The sequence below is a fragment of the Bos javanicus genome, chromosome 24, assembly GCF_032452875.1.
Source record: "Bos javanicus breed banteng chromosome 24, ARS-OSU_banteng_1.0, whole genome shotgun sequence".
Taxonomy (NCBI): domain Eukaryota; kingdom Metazoa; phylum Chordata; class Mammalia; order Artiodactyla; family Bovidae; genus Bos; species Bos javanicus.
In genome coordinates, this window is record NC_083891.1 from 41,641,374 (window position 1) to 41,656,167 (window position 14,794).

A 14,794-nucleotide genomic window follows, 5' to 3' on the forward strand; every position below is an offset into this window, starting at 1 on the left:
ATGGTTGAGTGGCTCCTCTTACATGTGCTGATTAACACTGGTACATGAGCAGAAGAGACTGTTGGGAACAGTGTATATCCTGGTTCTTTAGAGGAGTGAAGTTTTTTAAGTCTTTATTAAGTTTGAGTCTGATTTTGTGAAACTTATTTTTGGCTTTACCCCAGTTAAAGCTGTCATAACTGTTCTTTTTACATGAAATACTTAATTTCAAAGGTATAATTTGGGGGATTCTAAAGTAAAATTCTAGATGTATGGAAATACTTTTAATAGTTTTTGTTAGTTATTACAGAAGTCACATTTTTTTACTAAATTCTCTCTGGAGAGAGATTTTTCCCAGATAGCCGTAGGCTTTCATTTGGGAAAGACTGGAAATAGACATTCCTATTGCAGTGATTTTGGGTGTGGGGGGCTGGGACGGGATGTCAACCATTAGGGTGAGAGTAGCAATATTTGAGGAGAGTTCATATTTTTAATGGCTCATGATCATCTCTGCATAGCATCCGTGGTTTTTTCCCTATCTGTGAGATTTTATTGAGGTGTAATTTATATTCAGTGATAGGCACAGTTTAATGGTTTTTTTTTTTTTTTTTGTGACCCCATGGGTAGATCTAGAGGCATTTTGCTAAGTGAGATAAGTCAGACAGAGAAAAACAGATACCATATGATTTCACTTATGTGTAGAATCTGAAAAATAAGACAAAATGTAAATAGACTCATAGATACAGAGAACAAATATGTGGTTGCCAGAAGGGAAGGAGGTGGAGAGTTGAATAGATGAAGGGGATCAGGAGGTACGAACCCCCAGTTATTAAAAGAAAAGCCTCGGAATGTGACGTTCAGCGTAAGGAATGTGGAATAATGTTAAATAACTTTGTGTGGGGACAGGTGGTTACTAGGCTCACAACTGGTCATCGTTTCAAAATGGACCTAAGCGTCAAAGCACCAGTACCCTGAGACTAACACAATGGTGTGTGTCTGTGGTATTTCATTAAGATGTGTTTCAGCAGATGTGTGTGTGTGTGTGTAGCCCACGTGCCTGTCAGGACATAGAACACAGCCATCAACCTGGAGAGTTCTCTCTAGCTGCTCTGTACTCTGGCCCTGCCTCTTCCCCAAACCCCAGGACCCCAGTTCTAGATTCTCCCGATGGAGATGAGCTTGCCTCTTACAGAACTTCGTATAAATAGTCCTACACTATGTAATCTTGGGTGTCTGCAGTGCTATCTTGAAGTTCATCTATTTTGTTGTATGGATGACTAGTTTGTTCATTTCAAAAAATGCTAGTATTCCATTGTGTGAATATATTTCCGCTTGTTTATCCAGGCTTGTTAATGGCAATGTGTTTCTGATTTTTATCTGTTATGAATACAGTTACTCTGATCATGTGAATATGTGTGAATATGTTTCCATTTTTCTGGGGGTAAATACTCAGGAGTGGAATTGCTGGATCATATGGTAAGAGTTTAACTAGATACTGCCAAATAGTAATACTTTTCCAAAGTGGTTAAATGTTACATTCCCACCAGCAGTGTATTAAATTTCTAGTGCCACACATCCTCACCAGTGTTAGGAATTAGAGTTCTGTTTGCACTTCAGCCATTCTGGATGGTGTCTGTTGATAGCTCACCGTGGTTTTAGTTTCCATTTCTTTGATGTTTGGTGATGTGGAGGTTTTTCATGGGCTTATTGCCCATAGATTTTCTTTTGTAAATTGTGTGCTTGATTTTGCCCAGTTTTGTTTTGGATTGTCTGTTGTTGAACTGTAGAAGTTCTGTGTATATCCTGGATTTAAGTCTTTTGTGAGACACACGTACACACACACACACTGTAAGTGTGTTCTCCACGTCTTGGCCTTGACTCTTAATTTTCTTCTTACTATCTTTTGATGAGTGAAAATTTTTGCTTTTGATAAAAAGTCTAGTTTGTGGACTTTTAATTCAGTAGTTAATTGCTTTCTGTTCCTGTCTGGGAAATTCTTCCTCCAAGGGCTCACAAATGTGTTTTATGGAGAAGTTTTAAGTTGTTAGCAGTGAAGTTTTGTGTCTGTAGTTTGTCATGCACACTTTGTGGTGATGCGATGGAGGGCTGACCTTCTCTCTTCCCCACATGGTTACTTTGCGCCACTTGCTGAAGACTTTCCTTGCCCCATGAATTCCTTTGGAACCTTTGTTGACAGGCAGTTGACTGCGTATATACGAGCCTCTGCGAAGTTTCTGTTTTGTTCACTAACCTGTCCACCCTTGCTCCAGTACCATACTGTCATGGTTATGTCTCTGGTGGAGTAGACCATGGAGTAGACTCTGTTGTCTGTCTACTGGATGGAGTAGACTGCGTTTTCTGAAGTTTTCTGTCTGGAAGGACCGCCCCCTTCTGGTCCTTCAGCTGAGAGGGCTGGCTTTTGTCATCGCTGGTGTTTCTGGCATGTTTTGCTGCAAGTCTGCGATGCAGAGGCAGAAAGCACCCTCCGGGATCAGTGTTGATCCTCGTATCTCGAGGCCCCGTCCTGTCTGCCTTCTTTGCCTGTCAGTATGCGGTCTTTTTCTTAGCTGTGCTGACATCTTTCTTAAATGTTGACAAGTTTACATCACTTCTCCTCTTGCCTCAGAAGTAGGAATTTCTTTTTTTTTCCCCCCTCACCTTTGGCTGTTTATGCTGAAAGTCACCATGGACCCTCCAAGGCCTGTCTCACTGCCCACTTACTCAGGATGCTGAGGTGTGTGTGTGGCTCCCTGAGCTCAGGACCGTTCCTGCACCTCCGTTCCGGCCTCGCTCCATCCTGTGCACCGGCAGCCGCTCCTCCCAGCCATGCGAGGCTGAGTCAGGGCAGCAGCTGTTCCTCTGGAGTGGTTTTCGCAAGATCATCTCTTCAGGGTGTCAGGAACAGGACTCTTCCTTGTCAGTCCAGTGTGCAGATTGCAGAGTGGGGGGCGGTCCAGACCCACCTGCGTTCTGTGATTTGTGGTCCTGCCCTCATGCTTTGCAGCCCCAGCGTTGTCGCTTCTGGACTTGAACTTGATGATGACCTCCTCAGCTCGGCACCAGCTAGCTTTCAGTTCAGAACCATCTTGTCTTTCCATGTCTTTTCTGTTGCTTCTTCATGAATCTGCTCCCATCAGACCCATCTTCTTGCTATTCTCATAACAAGCCCCACGTTTCTGCTTGTGTCATTAATATGCTGCTCCTCCTGGCATAAGTGTGCTCTCGTGTGTGTGTGTGTGTGTGTGTGTACGTGTGTACACAGAGGGCACTTTAGTAGAATGTGTGTTTCCGTCAGGCACATCCCAGTTTTACCTCTTGCTGTGTGGCGTAGGATACGTTACTTCACTTCTCTGAGCCTCAGTTGTACAGTTTGTAAACCTGGAAAAACACTTTTCTCACAGGACGTGTCAGGTTGATGTGAAAGTTCCTGAAGCCACAGAACTCAAATGAAATGTGGGTTTCCTTTCTTTGTTTCTGTAATTAAAAGTTGAGGCTGAGGGCAAGTCATTTCTCCTCATCTTTGTGTCATCAGCGGGACACAGCGTGTTGAGAACATGGAGAGACTTGTTAGTGGGTTTAGTTGGTTAAGGAAACGTCTGACTACTTCCCGTGCAGCCTGTGCTGTGTTAAATGTTGGGCTTGCGAATTACTGGTAAGGATGGCCCCATGCACAGGTCCTTAAGGCCCAGTGCAGCATCCAGGTGTGCTCCGTGATTCTGTAGCTCCGGAGGCGGGCACAGCTTAGCCTGGGCCGTGTGAGGCGTGAGTGGGGATTCCTGGAGAAAGGGGTGCTGGTAATTGATCCTTTTTTTAACAGCTTTATTTAGGTGTAATTTGCATACCATAAGATTTCACCCACTTAAAATGTCAATTTACAGTTTGTAACCATCACCACAATCCAAATCGAGACTGTTCCCATCACTCCAGAAAGATTCCTTGTGCCCATCTGCAGGCCTGATATGGAAAGATGAGTATGGCTGAGCAGGACTCCTGGGAGGAAGGCGGGTCCCAGCGCGGAGGAGACAGAGAGCAGGGAGGCGTGTGGCCCGGGTCGGGGCGAGCTGTGCTCCTTCCCTCACCCGTGTTTTTATTCTCTGCTCTTCACACCTCAGTTTCCCCACCTGTGATGTATAACCGATAGGCTGGTGGCATCTTAGCTCCCTTTAAACTTTCATCCCTTCAGTTAAGAAAAGAATGTATTTTAAAAAAACACCAGCCGTCAGAACCCATGAAGTAAAACCAGAGAATCAGAGTGACAGTGATGCTTACAGTTCCTTTGATGAAATTTCTCACTTAATGTTTTTCCTGCTTAGGCAAGTAGTAAGGTATACTGTACTGGTAGGAAACTGATGAAATGTAAAAAAGTGAAAAGATCACTTATAACCTTATAATTCAGAGATAATTGTTACTAAAGTTCCCTTGTTCTTACATTTTTTGTGTGCTTATATATTTAAAACTTGATACTGTGCTGTAAATTGCTTTCCTCAGACTATTAAATATTGTCAAAAACAATTTTTATGAGACTAAAAAAACATGGCCTGTTCATTTGAAAAACGTGATAATAGCAGTACAAGTGATAGATGTGCATGGTAAGGCTCAAAAAAAAAAAAACTTTCTCTCCCTCCTCTTTTACAACTTCGGAGACATAACAATGGTTTACTATGTCAGAGATGGCTTGTGTGTGACTTTACATTCCATTATTTGGATCAAGCCTAATTTAACGTGTCTTTTATTGATAGCCATTTAGATTTTGCTGTCTTTGCTTTCACAGTGCTAAAATGATTATTTTCATGTGCACATCTTTGAATGCTTGTAAAAGGATGTCTGAAGGATAAGTTCCTAAAAAGAGGAATTCTTAGATCAAAGAGAGCACATTTAAAATTTTGATAGATTTTGCCAGTTGCTTTTCAGAAAAGACTGTGCTGGTTTATACTTCAGCTGTTGGTGGATATTCTCCCTTAGTGAATATTCACACCCTTACCAGCACTTAGTATGCTGGTATATTATAGACCCTTTTTTGTTCTTTGCCAGTCTGATGTTATAAAAATTCTAACTTACTGTCTTGTGTTCTTAAAATTGCAATTGTACTTGAATGGTATTTTCATATGGATATTAGTCATTTTCCTGTGAACTGCTTCACATTCTTGCTATGTTTAAATTTTCATTGATTTGTGAGAACTCTGCTTTTTAGAAAAGTTCGCTGTCATAATTTACACATTTTTTTTCACCTTTGGTTGTCTTTTGACTTTGTTTATGGTCAGATTTATCAGTTACACTTGTGTTTGTGTGTTTTTAAAATTTCAGAATCACCTTAAGTCAGTGCAAAGAGAAGTAATTCTGTTAGTTTTTCAGGTGAATATTATAAAAACATTAAAGAGGAGTAAGAACTAACACAATTCGCTTTTGAACATGGTACTTAAACTGTGTACCGTTGTCTTATGAAGAAGAAAAATGTGAACAGATCTTGAACTTTTCTTACATTTGTACTTTTTTATTATTTCTTTAAAAAATTTTATTATTGAAATATAGCTGGATTACAAAGTTGTGTTAATTATTGCTGTCCAGCACCGTGACTCAGTTATACACATATGTACACATACATATATTCTTTTTCCTATTTTCGTTCTGGTTTCTCACATGATATTGAGCACGGTTCCCTGAGCTGCACAGTAGAACCTTGTTATTTATCCACGTTTGTCCTTTGTAGTGTCCATTCTAGCAAAACTGTTTTGTGTATAGTTTGCTGCTGCTGCTAAGTCGCTTCAGTCTTGTCCGACTCTGTGCGGCCCCATTGACGGAAGCCCACCAGGCTCCCCCGTCCCTGGGATTCTCCAGGCAAGAACACCGGAGTGGGTTGCCATTTCCTTCTCCAATGCATGAAAGTGAAAAGTGAAAGGGAAGTCGCTCAGTTGTGTCCAACTCTTAGCGACCCCATGGACTACAGCCTACCAGGCTCCTCCATCCATGGGATTTTCCAGGCAAGAGTACTGGAGTGGGGTGCCATTGCCTTAGGAATGAGCAAATGAGGTTCTTCTTTTGTTAGCTGTATGAACACATGGCTTGTCTAATGCGGTATGTAACTGCAGCTAATGACCTGTACCTGTGTGAATCACTGCATCTGTCACTGTTCTGTAGATTTCACTAATGATACTAAACTATTCATGTGTAGTTATATAAAGAGTCTTCTTGTTATTCATGGTTGTTTGGTCATAACTTAAGAAAAAGTTTTCTGTTGGATAGCAATCAAAATGAAACCCCTTACAGAGCGGCGAGCTCTTTTTAGGAGAAACCCTGTGTCCTGCCTTGATGTCCTATGTCCTTCCATTTGGTTAATTTTCCCCACACTTGAAGATCCAGTGCTTTCAGCTTTTTGAGAACTGACGTGCATGTGTGAGGCACGAATCAATTCAAGATGACAAAACCAGCGACAGTTCTCGAGGGGGGAGTTTGCCAAGCTGTGCGTCTGTCTGCTGCCCCTGGGCATTGGTGGCCACCAGGTGACCGTGATGCTGTGTCTCCCGCAGGTGTGATGGGTAGGTGACCAAGAAGCCCTCCTCGCTGTCATCAGGGAGGCAGCATGACCGAGTGCTTCCTGCCCCCCACCAGCAGCCCCAGTGAGCACCGCAGGGTGGAGCATGGCAGCGGGCTCACCCGCACCCCCAGCTCTGAGGAGATCAGCCCCACCAAGTTTCCCGGGCTGTACCGCACGGGCGAGCCCTCACCCCCCCACGACAGCCTCCACGAGCCTCCCGACGTAGTGTCTGACGATGAGAAGGACCATGGGAAGAAGAAAGGAAAGTTCAAGAAAAAGGAAAAAAGGAGTAAGTGCCGTTTCCTCTGTGCTGTGGCTTTATTCTAGATAAATTTCTGCTCTACTCACGTGTACCTGCCATCCTATATCCAGGGACTCCTGTTTTATATTTTCTTTTCAGGGTCTCAGTTTTTGTATTTTAGGGTCTTACTATCACAAGTAAAAATACTGAATTTCCAGAAGTGGTAAAGTTGTCTGGTGGAGGTTTCTTAAGTTGGTTTTTTAAATTAATGTATGAAAAATAAATGTTGAAATTTTGTGCTTATGGAGTCTTACTGTCTTGATGAGGTTGTAGGCCAGTTGGGGCACATGGTAAAAGATAGTGTATTTGTTTTCTTAAGCAGATGCCACGACACACCCATATGGGATTCCTGTTCTGTAGGGAGGATGATAGCTTTTTATTATTGGGTTGGCCGAAAAGTTCAGGTTTTCCTGTAAGATGTTACAGAAAAACTCAAATGAACTTTTTGGCCACCCAGTATCATGCTCTTCTTTTGCTATTCTGGTTGGTGTGGAGTTCGTGGTATTTTAACCAGAAGGAAATTTATGCAATACCTTTAATCTCTATTTTAAAATCTCTATTATTAATTTCTATTTTAGCTTGTAAGATATTTGGCTAAAGAAAAGAACAGGAGAGTTTTAGATGTTTAAAAAAACCCCCAAAAACAAGGAAGCCCAGCTAGGACAGCTCTGATATTGAGTAGCTGTTAATGTGAAACCCAGGCTTTCTGACTCAGGGGCGTGGCCGACGACGCTCAAGGTTAGGACTTTCCTGGTCGGTCCTCCCCAGAGGAGGCTCCATCCCTGCTGCTGGCCCCAGAGGGAACTTACCAGCCAGAGACCCGGGAGCCAGGTGCAGTGGATAGGAAAAGAGCACCTACATAGTCCTGCATCTCCAATTGTGACTGGAGACGGCTTCAGATTCCAGGAACCAAATAGGAAAACCTAAGCTGAGAGAAGTGTAGGTTAGAGGATGTTCTTCTGACTGTGAAGGAATGTTGTGTGTGATGGTGGGATTCTTTCCAAATAAGTTGAAATAATGATTATTTTCAGTAATTTGGTTTGTAAAAGTTTCTCTTGCACACATGTATAGAATAAAACCAGTTGCAAGGGTAACTAGCTCTGGGCATGTTGCCCTCTTGTGGTTGAGAGATGTCACAGCAACACCTTTCAGCCGAGATGAGTGGCCGGGAGAACAGGAGGGCTGGGCCACAGGTGGAAAGATAGGTCGCCAAGGCCAGGTGACTCTTCTTTGGACCTGTTTTAAACATAGAAAATGGACAGTGTAACATTCAGCAGACTGTGACTCACGCTTCCTGCGTTTCTTTGGCAGCTGAGGGCTATGCTGCCTTTCAGGAAGATAGTTCGGGGGATGAAGCCGAAAGTCCTTCCAAAATGAAGAGGTCCAAGGGGATCCATGTCTTCAAGAAGCCCAGCTTTTCTAAAAAGAAAGAGAAGGATTTTAAAATAAAAGAGAAACCCAAAGAGGAAAAACACAAGGAAGAAAAGCACAAAGAGGAGAAGCATAAAGAGAAGAAGTCAAAAGACTTGACAGCAGCTGACGTGGTTAAACAGTGGAAGGAGAAGAAGAAGAAGAAGAAGCCGATTCAGGAGCCAGAGGTGCCTCAGCTGGACGTCCCGAGCCTCAGGCCCATCTTCGGGATCCCGCTGGCTGACGCGGTGGAGAGGACCATGATGTACGACGGCGTGCGGCTGCCTGCAGTCTTCCGGGAGTGTGTGGACTACGTGGAGAAGCACGGCATGAAGTGCGAGGGCATCTACAGGGTGTCAGGTGAGGGCCGCGCTGCTCGCTACTGGTCGGCTTGCCTCTGTGTTTCAAAGGAAGGAGCAGAGTGCTTATGAGCAAGGTTGTGACACGGGTCCTAAGCCTCATTCATCTCCTTGGTCCTTCCCGGTGAACGAAGGCCCCCACACTGTGTCCGTGTGTGTGTGTATGCACGCGCGCATGCACGCTGCCTTTTTTACTCGATCCCCACACCCCCATTAGGAGGGCTCACCGTGGGTTCATTTTGTAGTGCCTGGTGCGTGTGGGCAGCACCCCTCACCTGGGCGCCCCCGAGAGGTTGGGTGTCGGGAGGAGGTCAGCGGGGAGGGAAGGTGTCTGGCGTCTGCGTCCAGGATGTGTCTTGGCCACGAGACACAGTGCTGACGCTGTCATGTGAGTTTTTCCTCAGTCCAGCTGAGGGATGGGCTGTTCTTGCTAAGTGTTTAGACCTCAGGGGTGGATTCCTCTAGGTCAGGTGTGGCTCTGACATATGCTAGTGAAGTCTAGGTTCCATTTTCCTACATTCCGTGTGTGTGAAAACTAACATCTCATACTTGGCAGGAGTGTGATTCCTATTGGGTGTCTAAAGTCAAACAAGACACGTGTGGTCCAAAACTGAGACTCTGTTCTTACAAAGCGGTGTGGCTTTGGTGTTGGTGCAGGATGCAGGTCCTACCTGTGCGATGCAGTCATCACCTTCCTATGACTGAGGCTGTAACATGTGTCGTTGCTCATGCATGTTCATGATGAGTTAGATCAGAAACATTTAGAATAAAGAGACTAGATTTAGTTTTTCTAAATCTAGTCATCACCTTCCTGTGACTGAGGCTGTAACATGCATTGTTGCTCATGCATGTTCATGATGAGTTAGATCAGAAACATTTAGAATAAAGAGACTGGATTTAGTTTTTCTATTTAATTGGTTCATGCACATTTCTTGAAGGTAGATTTGATATGAAGGTAGATTTGATATGCCCTTTCTTTGTTAAGAAAGGGCAGGCATGTTTGATAACTGGGGAGACCTTTACGTAGCCCACAGATAACATGTCATTTAAGAGTGTTTTGGCTAATATGCTGCTATTTTATAGAAAATAAGAAAATGAATTAGGCACTGAATTTTAACTTACAACTTCTTAGTTACATAAACACATTTAACTGAATGTAAAACTTGCCTTTTAAGAAAAATTAGATGGATTTTTAAAGATCTACACAGTACTAACATAGCTGCTTCTCGCTTATGATTTTGATAGGCATGAGGAAATTTCATTTTAGGTGAAAGCTTCTCTGAAGGTTCCTACAGCGTTGTTCAGAGGATTCTTTGACTTTGTCCTGATTTTTTATGTTTGTATTCTTTTGGAGCTGGAGGTGTGGAATGTCTTCTCTATTCGACACTGAGCTGCTCCCCTGGTCCTTGGCGCCTTGGAGAACGAGCACCTGCTTTGATCAGTTCTGTATTTATTTGTGAGGCTCTGGCAGAACACTGCATTCAGCATTCTGGACTGCAGAACCGTGCCTGTGACTTTTCTTTTCGAATGCTAGTAGTAGCGCTTTTTCATGGAGAACTTTGATTCACACTTATTCATGTCCAAGTTCTAGTTTTAAAACTAATCTATTGTCATCTGCTCTTTCTGTACCTGGGGCTTTGAAGTGTTCAGTTTTTAAAAGGAAAGCATTTTGGTAACAATTTCTGAGTAACAGACTAAACACATATTCTAATTGTTCACTTGTGCCATTTTCTGGGCAGGCACTGCTGGGGCAAAATTATGTGTCTACAAGGTGTTCATGAGGGAGAGAGGAGGGTGTCAGGAATTTCAATTAAAGTTGTCACTCACCATATTTTATTCAGAAAAGTAAGAAAATAGGAATTATTTTCTAACTTTTCCACCTCAAAATGAAGATTATAGCAAAATAAAATCTATATTATTATTTTCCTATTTGGAATTGCTGGTTTTATTTTGTCAGTGCTGGATTAAGTTATTGATTTATTGTGATGCCATTAAAAGGTTTTGTAATGTTTACCATTACAATGTCAGCCTCAGTTCGTGGCTTGTTTTTAATAACTGGCCTAAAGTTTTTTTGTAATTGAAGTATAGTTGATGTACAGTGTTAAGTTTCAGAGATACGGCACAGTGATTCAGTGTTTTTAAAGATTATACTCCGTTTATAGCTGCTGTGAAATGCTGGCCGTATTCCCTGTGCTGCACTGTGGAGTGTATTTATTTTGCGCATTTAGTTTGTGCCTCTTAGTTCCCTACCTCTAATTTAGCCCTCACACTTCCTCTCTCCTCTGGTGACCACTAACTTGTTCTGTGTGTCTGAGTCTGTTTCTTTTTTGTTACATTCACTGTTTTATTTGTCTAGATTCCATAAAGGAAGTCCTTGTCTTTCTCTGACTTAGTTCATGTAGCTTAACACCCTCAGGTTGAGCCATGCTGTTGCCAGCGGCAGGATTTCATTCTTGTTTACAGCCGAGTGGTGGTCTGTGTGTGTGGCGTCACACCTTGGCCTGAAGTTTCTAGTGTTGAAGACAGCGGAAGCTACTTTGTGCTCTCATGAGCGAGCAGTCAGTGTCACTGAATTCTGTCTTAAATGCAGACTGGAGTCAAGACTTACATACTTAGTGTCTTAAAAACATTTATGTGTGTTTCTTTCTGACCAGTAAGAAAAGCAAAACAATTTGATTTTAGTAACCCAGGTTTCACTTTTTTTTTGGTTCTAGCCCTGTTTCAGATTAAGAAAACATGTAAAGAATTTAAATGTAGAAATTAGATATTAGGTATTATTAGAAATTAGGTATTTATTGGGGAATAATTTTCAGACAGTTTATTTAGATGGTGAGCTCACCTTTTCCATTTGATACAATTTTTATTTATAAAAAAAGTACTCACCCACACCTTTTTGCAGCGTGCTTTTGTGTACTGAGTTGTATTTTATATTGTCAGTCTTGTGACTGGTTAGAAAAAGCAGTTGGCCACTCATGTAGAGGAAGGCTTATTCTCGAATTGTAGTTTAACTTTTGCTTACATAATCTTTAAAAACATATTTTCCCTGAATCGATTGGCATATTTGCTTAATGTTTCTGTGTTTGCTGTGATATTTGTTCTGAATATTGTTTTTCCATTATCATTTAGTGTTTGGCTAAATTTGTCCTCAGAGTGTAGCTTTCTCTCTTATTTACGGAGGAATTGTGTGAACGATATGCAGATAAACAATTAACGTGCCAGGTTGGCTCTTTTCCCATCTCCCCCAGGGGTGATGATGGGCATGCTGGGGAAGAAAGCTGTGTGTTTGATTTTTTTCTTAACACTTCTTTTTGTTCTGAATTTGAATGTTCTCAGGAATTAAATCCAAGGTGGATGAGCTGAAAGCAGCCTACGACAGAGAGGAATCTCCAAACTTGGAAGAGTATGAACCGAACACGGTGGCCAGTTTGCTGAAGCAGTACCTGCGGGACCTGCCTGAGAACCTGCTGACCAAGGAGCTCCTGCCTCGCTTCGAGGAGGCGTGTGGCCGGAGCTCGGAGGCCGAGAAGGTGCAGGAGTTCCAGCGCCTGCTGGAAGACCTGCCCGAGTGCAGCCGCCTTCTCATCTCCTGGCTCATTGTGCACATGGACCATGTTATTGCCAAGGAACTGGAAACAAAAATGAACATCCAGAACATTTCCATAGTGCTCAGCCCCACTGTGCAGGTACACAGCCTTCCTGGCACACATGTGGGCCCTTGGGGTTGGGGCGAGGGCGCTTCCCATTGCTGAGTCATACCAAGCAGTGGGCCAGGGACAGTGGGCAAGGGCTTGGCCTGAGTGTGGATGGTGTTGACGTGAAAGCTGGTGAGCAGGTTGGCCATTGAGCTGTGCCTGTGGAATATGAGTATTGTCCAGGTTTGGGTGTAGGTCTGGAAGCAGCTCCTGATGACAGTGACCTGTCCTTAGTGGAGGAGGAGCCAGGGTACCTGCAGTCCCAGTTCATCTGCAGAATTTTGAAGATTTCAGTTACTCCATCAAATAGCATTACTGCTCAATCATGTCACATAGACATTCAGACTCAGGCCCAAGGGGGCCTAACATTATTCATTTGGTCAGGGACTTAACCTGAAGATTTCAGTCGTGAAGATTATATAAAGTATTTTATAGAATCTTAACCTGGGGAGGCATTTCAAGGAGGTGGGTGGTGATTCTTTATAATGTAAATTCCTGGTCTTCGCTTCCTGCTACTCACTTGGTGCTGGCATAGAATGTGTGAGTTCCTTTATTGGAGTTACTGATATTTCACTCTGGCCAGAAACAGAGGGCAGAACAATGAGAGGGGTTATAGTTTTTGTTTTAAGCCCTCTTGGTGAATACACCAGGTCACTTGTTGGTCACTGTTATAGCACACTGCTACGTATAACAGTGTATTTTCTTTCACTGAAGATTCCTTCATTGCTCATTGCTTATAGTTTGGAAACAAGATGTTCCTTAAATTTCCTGTTAGTTAAGTTTTCAGAATTTGGTAAATATTACATTGTTACTTAGTATTTCTATAATAGGGATGATGGTGTCACAGAAAATGCAGGTGTGTTGTCAGAGTAAGTTTTAGATAGGAAACAGTTTCTTTTACCAGCTATTTAGCCACCTAACATCCTGATGTCTTAGCTCCTCCATCCTGAGCTTTGGAGTTTCCTGGAAGGTGTTTGTCCCTGGAGTGGGGATGCCCATGCTCAGCCCACCTCTGTAGCCACAGGCTCCCCTGTTTCTCAGTTGATCCAGTCGCGTGTGTTAGAATGCCTCATAGTAACTGGAAAATAAAGAACATAGGATTTAAAAAATCAGTTAATGCTCTAGTGCTAAAACAGAATAAATCAATGATAATCAGCCTCTGCGTCCCTTTCTTGGCTTTTCCCCCAGTCCCTCATAGTGCTGAGTCTGCCACTTAACCTGTACTTTCTCATTCTCTTCTTTAAATTGGCCATTAAGTAGCGAAGCATGTCTTGTGACTCCTGAAGATTAAAGAAGGTACTTAGGCAATAGACACAAATGAAATGAAACGATGATTTTAATATTTTTCTTGCAAATCCTTTTTTTTTTAGATTAGCAATCGTGTTCTGTATGTATTTTTCACACATGTGCAAGAGCTCTTTGGAAATGTGACACTGAAGCAAGTGACGAAGCCCCTGCGATGGTCTAACATGGCCACGATGCCCACACTGCCTGAGACCCAGGAGAGCATCAAGGAGGAGATACGGAGACAGGTGTGTGCGCGCCGCCCTCCGGCCCCCGAGCCACCCTCACGCGGACCCTGTGGGAGACTGGGGTGCTGACGCCCATGAGTCCTGGTCCTTGAGCACTTCCTGTGTGTATGTAGCTTTCGGGCACTCTCTTCATGGCACACCAAGGCCAGAACTTCCCTTGTGGTGCTGATTCATGCTCATTAAGTCGGGATATCATGGTACACAGAGCACAGGTTTGGAAATCAAAAGACCTGGCTTGAAATTCTTGCTCTGCTCCTGACTGACTGAATTAGGCACATTGCTTAACCTCCTTAAGACTTGGGGATTGCCTTTAAAAGTGAGTCCTCTCCTAGGTTTGATCTGAAGATGACCTTAAATGAAATAATGTGTTAAAAAATGTTCAGCAAGGTGCCAGGTATGTTGTAAGCAGTCCAAAAATGTTGCCTTATCTGAACAAGGCTGCTTTATTGGCCTTACTTGACAGATTAGAATAATGAAAGTTGGCAGAGGTAAATCTGTGTCACCTGGTTTATTACCAAGTTTTACAACGAGGATTTAACCCCAGATCCTGTGCTTTCCCACTGTCCTTCTGAAATAGCGCTGGTCAGTTGTGTGTGCTTGGCAAGCCCAGTAAGAAACTCAAGACTAAGACATTTACTTCCATTTGATTATTATTGCATCTTTTGTTTGCATGTAACACATCAGATCCCTGCTTGCTTTTCTTCCCTGTCATTTCCAAGTTCCTGTTTCTTAGTAGTTGATATTCTTGGGGGAAGGGATGTGAATTGACTGCTGGGAACCAATGTGTGCCGATGGATTAGAACCTAGTGCTCAGGCAGAAAAACTAAGGAGGATTTTTCAGTCATAGCCTTGAAAACACAATCTGTGCCATTATGTCATTTCTTTAACGATAACCGAAAAGTAGTCGATTTTGCATCTTTAGAAATGGCATGTGGCTTTAAGATGATAAGACGTGAAATCCTATTCAGTGTGTGGTGTATTACTTTCTA

The 14,794-nt window shown here is 42.9% G+C and overlaps 1 protein-coding gene across 2 annotated transcripts in view; it reads left to right on the top strand.

The window, feature by feature from the left end:
• RALBP1 (ralA binding protein 1) overlaps window positions 1-14,794 on the top strand; it is a 39,754-nt gene that overhangs the window by 14,779 nt on the left and 10,181 nt on the right. Inside the window, exons 1-5 of one of the 2 annotated variants that reach the window (XM_061399931.1) lie at window positions 3,796-4,016; window positions 6,504-6,800; window positions 8,124-8,582; window positions 11,915-12,264; window positions 13,644-13,805. In XM_061399931.1, coding sequence (XP_061255915.1) covers window positions 6,557-6,800; window positions 8,124-8,582; window positions 11,915-12,264; window positions 13,644-13,805 — 1,215 coding nt within the window. In that variant the 5' untranslated portion in view covers window positions 3,796-4,016; window positions 6,504-6,556. Of the gene's footprint in view, window positions 1-3,795; window positions 4,017-6,503; window positions 6,801-8,123; window positions 8,583-11,914; window positions 12,265-13,643; window positions 13,806-14,794 lie in introns of those variants that run through there. The other variant, XM_061399932.1, reaches the window with a different exon arrangement.